The sequence below is a fragment of the Rattus norvegicus genome, chromosome 3, assembly GCF_036323735.1.
Source record: "Rattus norvegicus strain BN/NHsdMcwi chromosome 3, GRCr8, whole genome shotgun sequence".
NCBI classification, from domain to species: domain Eukaryota; kingdom Metazoa; phylum Chordata; class Mammalia; order Rodentia; family Muridae; genus Rattus; species Rattus norvegicus.
In genome coordinates this window covers 32,535,413-32,542,716 of record NC_086021.1, presented here as the reverse complement: position 1 = coordinate 32,542,716, position 7,304 = coordinate 32,535,413, and the positions used below count along the sequence as shown (strand labels likewise).

The 7,304-nt window shown below is 49.5% G+C and overlaps 1 protein-coding gene across 5 annotated transcripts in view; it reads right to left on the bottom strand.

Annotated features, from left to right (window-relative positions):
• Positions 1-284: 284 nt before the first annotated feature.
• Ak8 (adenylate kinase 8) overlaps positions 285-7,304 on the bottom strand; it is a 115,541-nt gene continuing 108,521 nt past the window's right edge. For all 5 annotated transcript variants that reach the window (XM_017591827.3, XM_017591826.3, XM_006233794.5 and 2 more), the window contains 2 exons: positions 3,955-4,035; positions 285-617 (listed from right to left, as the gene is read on the bottom strand). In XM_017591827.3, coding sequence (XP_017447316.1) covers positions 380-617; positions 3,955-4,035 — 319 coding nt within the window. In that variant the 3' untranslated portion in view covers positions 285-379. The remainder of the gene's footprint in view (positions 618-3,954; positions 4,036-7,304) is intronic.

The window sequence follows — 7,304 nt, the reverse complement described above, 5'->3', positions numbered from 1 at the left end:
CCTCTCACCATGATGACAATGGACTAAACCTCTGAACCCATAAGCCAGCCACAATGAAATGTTTTCCTTTATTAAGAGTTGCCTTGGTCATGGTGTCTCTTCACAGCAGTGGAAAACCTAAGACAGCACCCACCCAGTTGCCTACAGTGGGATGGCGCTGCTCTTTGAGGTGGGCCTTATCGGAATCTGACTCTAGAAGAAGGCCTAGCCTCTGGCATTCCACTCTGCCCTGCCATGCGCCTCTTGTCCTGTGCTGTCAGACCCCATAAGAAGGCTACTGAGGCTGTGACTAGCATCTTTATTGGCTGGGTGGGGTCTGATGAAGGTTGAGGGCAGGGGATTTGAGTGTCTTTGGGGCTTGTTCCTGGCTCCCCACATATCAGGTAACTTTCCTGGGCAGAGGATTAATGATTCCACTCTCTATATACTCAAAAACTGTGTATGGGTCCTGGTCACCGTTGACAATGATGGCCCGATCGTAGTACTGCTCCAGGTCCCCAGAGTTCCTATAGAACAAGTCCGTTTGGAGCTTGATGTACTCCTCTGAATCCTTGGGGTTCTGCAGGAGGCGAGCCTGGACCTCTATGGTGGGAGGGGGCTTGTACATGAGATGGAACCTACAAGGGAAGCAGATGACAACGGCCTCAGTCCTCTGTTGCCCTCACTAGAGTCCCCTTGTCCTGTCACCATGACTGCCAGACACAAATGCCAGCTGGGCATCAGGACTAGCCTCAGGCTTCTGGGGCAAGAAGCTATGATCCCAGCTCAGGAAAAGGACAAAGGCCAGTGAGTGGGGGTTGAATATAAAGCCACAGTAAAAGCCAGATCCCGCTTTGATCTCAGAGGCCCAGGCAGGCAGATCTCTGCAAGTTCCTGGCTGCCAGGTCTGTGTCGTAAGACCCCACCTGAAAACAAAGCAAACAACATACAAAAGGCCCAGTTCCTTCATTCTTCCTTTCCCCTACTTTTGCGGCCCCCCCTCCCCCGCTCTCCCCCAGTCATGTGTGCAGCTGCTGAAGGCCAAAAGAAGATGTTGGGATCCTTGGAACTAAAATTCTACACTTTGTGCAGGCAGCCTGTATGAGGCATGGAAGAGGGAGCTCTCTCTGCCTGCCCGCCCTCGCTCTCACTGGCAACCCCATTCCTCCACTGGCACTGGAGCCGACTTGTTTGGGATTCCAGCATATACTGAAGACCAACTCTTGAATCTTCCATTGGCAGACTGGTATTGTTGGATCAGTGGTTCTCCATCTTCCTAGTGCTGCAACCCTTTAATACAGTTCCACCCATCCTTAAAGTTATTTCATTGCTGCTCCATAACTGTAATTTTGTTATGAATTGTAATGTAAATAGCTGATATGCAGGGTATTTGATATGCGACCCCAAAGGGGTTGCAACCCACAGGTTGAGAACTTATCAGTTAGCTGGACCACAGCCTGTAAACCACTCTAATAAATCCCACATATGGGCTGGAGAGGTGGCTCAGCGGTTAAGAGCACTGACTGCTCTTCCAGAGGTCCTGAGTTCAAATCCCAGCAACCACATGGTGGCTCACAACCATCTGTAATAGGGATCCGATGCTCTCTTCTGGTGTGTCTGACAACAGCGACAGTGTACTCATAGGCATAAAGTGAATAAATAATTCTTTTAAAAAATCCCACATAGATTCATTCTACCACTTCTGTTCCTGTACAGAACCCTGATAGATACCGGTCCTGGGGTCTAGAATAGGAAAATGTTCTTCAGCAGCTCCGAATGCTGCTCTACCGCTTGGACTTAGGAGCCAGCAGACCCAGTGGTCCTTGAGGTGCTGTTTAGAGCCTGTGGCAGGCAGCCCCTATAGGTGACTCACAGAAGATACCTTTGGGATTTGGGAGCAAGACTCTACCATTGTCTGTAGACAACTATTCCCTGTAAGAGACAGCTCTTGGCCTGCTATTGGGCCTTAGTGAAAACGGGACATTTGACAGTGGGCCACCAAGTTACCATGTGACCTGAGCTGCCCACCATGAGCTGGGTAATATCTGGCCCACGAAGACATCGTGGGATGTGCACAGCAGCAACCCATTATCAAGTGAAAGTGAATACATGACTGGGCCTGAGCAGGCCCTGGGGGCACAAGCAGGTTGCAGGAGTTGCCCAAATTTCTACTGCAGTTTCTACTCCCAGCACGGTGCCATCGGCCTCTGGGCATGCACTCCTTCTGGGGTGAGGAAGAAGATTGGGGCCTCGTTTACTGATGGTTTCCCACGCTGTGCAGGCACCGCTCAGAAGCACAGCATTACAACCCCTTTCTGGAACAACCCCGAAAGATACCTCTGAAAGGAAAATCTTCACAGAGGGCAGAATTTCGGGCGGTACACATGGCCACGTGTTTTGTTTGGAAGGAGAAATGGCCAGATGTGTGACTGTTCACTGATTCAGGGACTGTAGTTAAGGGGTTGGCTGGATGAACAGGGACTTGGAAAAATCATGATTTGAAAATTGGTGAGAAGGACACCTGGGGAAGAAGTGTGTGAACAGATCTCTGCAAATGGGTGAAGGATGTGAAGATACGTGTGTCCCATGTAAATGCTCACCGACAGGTGACTTTAGCCGAAGAGGAGGTCAGGAAATATGATGATTGTTCTGTGGCAGTCAGCCTCTCTACCCAGTCAGTCCTGTCATTGTCCAGTGGGCCCATGAACAAAGTGACCATGGTGGAGAGACGGGGGTTAAGTATGTGCTCAACACCATGGACTTCCACTCACCAAGGCTGACTTGACTACAGCTGCTGCTGACTACCAGGTCTGCCAACAGCAGAAACCAACACTGAGTTGGTCTTCTGAGTTCATGGCCAGCCTGAGGTCTACAAAGCAAGTGTAACAGCCAGGCTGTTACACACACATACACACACACACACACACACACACACACACACACACACCTGTCTCAAAGAAAGCAAGAAAGCAAGCAAGCAAGAAAGAAAGAAAGAAAGAGAGAGAGAGAAAGGAAGGAAGAAGGAAAGACAGACAGTCAGACAGAAAATCCATCACAAGTGTACCCAGCCACTTGAGTTTTAGTTAATTCCAGATGTGGACAAGTTGACAACCAAGAACTGCCACCACACAGAATTTCTTCTGTGTAGGACTTCCTGCTGTCCCGGAACTCCCTATGTAGACCAGACTAGCCTCAGAAGAGCTCCATCTATTTCTGCCTCCCAAGTGCTGGGATTAAAGACATATACTATTACAATGGGCTTATTATTTTTATTTGTGTGTGTATGTGTATGGGTGTATGATGTATACATATGTATGTATGGCTATATGTGTATGTGTTTGTATGTGTATGTATGTGTATGAGTATGTGAGTTTGTGTGTGTGTGTTTGCTGTATATGTATGTATATATGTGTGTGTTTGTGTGTGGGGGTGTGTGTATGTGTGTATGTGTGTGTTTGGTGCATATGTATGTGTGTGTTTGTGTGTGTGTATGTGTATGTATATGTGTGTGTACATGTGGTATGTGTGTATACACGTATGTGTCTTGGTGATTGAACTCACGTCCTCATGCTTGCAAGGCAAGCATTTACCAACTGAGCATCTTCCCAGCTTTGTCTGCCCCTTTTTCATCTTCGCAAACATGATTTGTCCAGTACTTCGGGCCTACCCATCCGGTGCAGCTATTTCTGAGGCTGGAGTCTAGCTGGGGGCCAGGATCACGGTGGCAGACTTCACCAGTCTGCTGCTGCCGGACCTGGTATGTCCCTTCCCTCTTTACCTTTCAGACAGAGGGAGCCAAAGGCATACCCAGAGGAGCTCACTGAACAAGCGTGTTTCTTGCCTCTGTCTGTAGTAGCCAGCACTACCCTGAAGCAGGCCCACAATAGCACTGCGTGCCTAGATGAAGAGGTGGCTCTCGGGGGACCTGGCCATCAGCAGACCTCCATGACCAGCCACCAGGAAGCCCTGACCAACCTTTCTCCTGTGACAGGGTCTGTCCTTCTCAGTGTGAGCCGCTCCAGGATGGAATCCAACGGCACATTCAGGAAGAACACCCTGGAGAGAGACCACAGTAGTCAGTTGTCAGTTGCAGGGCCAGGCAAAGTGTTGACAGCCTGGGCCTGCTAATCCTGGGGAGACAGTTCCTCCTGGCAACACGATTTCGAACACAATTTCGTACATAGCAAACTCACCAAGAGCCCGGAGCTCCACCCACCTTCTCTGTCCACTCTCTCTCTAGGTCAGTAACACCCTAATGGCAGAAATAGGGTGAGTAAAGACTGCCTAGTAGCCCAGAGCCTTCCAGAGTCACCCACTGGCCACCCTGTCCCCTTCCCTCTGCTGCTCCACCCCTTCTCCCCCAACCCCCCGCCTCCGTTGTGGCCCTGGGGGACACTAACCCTCTTGTCACTCATTTACCTCCATAGACCGAGTCCTGCTATAGTCAACCACAGGGAACCCCATGGTTGTCATTATTCCCCACATGTGGGTATCTATGTATTTCAGGGAGGGTCTGCCCCAGATTCCTGAGGCAGCCAAGTGTGTCCTTGCTTCATTCCTCTTGTCTAGGAGACACCTTTTCCCTCTGGCCCTCTGATGCCTGTGGCTCGGCTGTGACCAAGGCTTCGAGGAGGCGAAGCTGAGCTCAGGCTCCTCCTGGCTGCAGGGCTCCTGCAGACCCAAGCCAAGCCAGGCAGGTCACCTGCTGACTGCACAGTGGGAGAAATGGAAGCCAAGACTTAGCCAGAGGGCCTCCAGAAGAAGGCAGCTTGCTCAGAGCCACCAGGGAGGTGGCCAGAGACACTAGGACCAAATGTTGCCTGAGGCCGATGCTTGAGTTTGACTGACACAGGTGTGCAAATTTCTTTCCCTTAGGCCAACTCTCTCTGGGGCTCCTTCTAAGACTTACCCAAAGTTATTTTTTTTTAAATTCTTAAAAACGTTTATGTACTCATTTGGGGGGAGGTAGCGAGTGGACATGCACCACAATGTGTATTTAGAGGTCAGAGAATAACCATGAGGACTCCTGCAAGCTCTAGTGGAGACGAAAGGATGAAACTCAGTTCAGCCCCACTTACTGAGCCGAAACTGGTTCACACTTCTAAAGTCTGACACCAGATGGTTCATTTTAGCCGTATTTAAGCACAGCACAGTTTTGGGGAAATGTTTCCCAATGATGGTACTCAATCCTGTGTACGAAAAGTTTAAGACATGTTTACATTGGAACTCTACAAAGAACACATGCTTCTTCCATAAAGATGATCAAGGCAAAGACCTAGGGAGAACGACGGAGTCATGGTTGGCCTGGTGCAATAGAAGTTACTTAGGCTGTTGTAAATCAAATGTGACATCTCTCATAAGGATGCATTGAACTGAGAAGCTTGAAAAAAAGCCCAATATTCAGTGGAGAAAAGTCAGGGATGAACAGACATAATTGTCTGGGGATGTGGGTGAAGCCCTGCAGACAGCAAAACTCACCAGGTGGTAAACCCGTCCGTTCCCAGCATTCCAGCCAGAAGGCAGGCAGACATCTCTTTCCTTTGAAACATGCATGCGTGTTTAACCTTCCTGGGTTTCTTAGTGTTTGTCTGTGAGGGCAAGCATCCGGTACCCACAGACAACTTGCAGGAGTCCATTTCTCCTTCCACCAAGTGGGTCCCAGGGATTGAACTCAGGTCATCAAGCTTGGCAGTCGCCCTCACTACTGAGGCTGTGCCCTACTACATGACAAGAAACGGCTTGAGGTCGGAAGCATTTGCTCTGGCTCACCGTTCAAGGACACAGGCCTCCTGATGGAGAAGGCACGCTGGCGGGAAAATGAGGCAGCTCTCACATCGTGCTGACACGAAGCAGAGAGCAACAGGAAGTTGGGATGTGTCATTAAAACCTCAAGGCCCGTCTCTGGTCCCAGTGACAGACTTTTGCTAGCAAGGCTTCCACTCCTAACGGTTCCAGATCCTTCCTAGAAGGCACCAAGGGGCCACACACAGCAGCCAATCATGGTCCCTTCACATTCAAACCACACAGACACCTGGACACTTGCTGTCATGCACTAGAACGTGTATGAGCTCAAAAAAAAAAAAAAAATCACCACCACAACAACAAAACCCAGATGAACACCAGACAGGCAAGCAGAGCCCAGAGTTCCTTCTAAGGACAGACACTCCCAGGACTTACCTCCTTTTCCCTTGCCCAGTGTGATGATTTTGCTTATGCTTGGCTCAGGGAGTGGCACTATTAGGAGGTGTGACCTTTTTGGAGTAGGTGTGACACTGTGGGCACGGGCTTTAATACCCTCATCCTAGCTGCGTGGAAGCCTGTCTTCTGTCTGCCTTTGGAACAAGAGGTGGAACTCTTAGTTCCTCCAGTCTGGTGCCTGCCTGGACACTGCTATGTTCCTGCCTTGATGATAATGGACTGAACCTCTGAACCTGTAAGCCAGCCCCAATTAAATGTTGTCCTTATAGGAGTTGCCTTGGTCATGGTGTCTGTTCACAGCGGTAAAACCCTCCCTGCTGGTGCCGAGTTTAACTGCAGCTACCCAATGAGGCAGGCACAGCTGGTTCCCAGCAGCCTGGCAAACCAGAGCCATGATCAGCCTTTCCTCATCACACTGTTGTCTGTCAGGCTCATTCACTCTCTTGACACTGAGAATGATGTTGTCTACAAAGTTTACACTCAAGGACCAAATCAGGTTACAACCCATATGCTTTCGCACTTACTTGCACACACACATGCTCATATACACACACACTCATGTTTTACTAACCCAGGCTGCAAGTGGCCCACGGGCTTGAGGTGAACACACCTGCTTCCTAGCGACTCCAATTCAGATGGCACAGGACACCACCAATACAATGCAGTATTCGAAGCGCTGTATAAATTAGTGAGTCAGGTCCACCAATACATTAAAAGAATAATTCACTATTACAGCGAAGTGGGCTTTAACCTGGGAATGGAAGCCTAATACTTTTCAACTCAACTTTACATTTAAAGTGAAAATTACCATATTTTAGACTAAGTAGACAGCCTTAGTATGTAGCCTAGCCAGCTGTTTGCTGCTGCTGCTTCGCAGCTCACGATGGCCTTGGATTCTCAATCCTCCTGCCTCCAGCTCCTGGGTGTTACAATTGCAGGTGCATGCCACCGTGCATGAGGAGAGAGGACAGGACGGGTCAGCTTACAAAACAACAGAACTCCTAACGCCAAGCAAAAGGTAAAAGACTGAACGTTTTCCCCTGAAACAGGTCACAGGGCAGGGGTATCTGTTCTTACTACCCCTGCTAGACCACAAGTACACACACACACACACACACACACACACA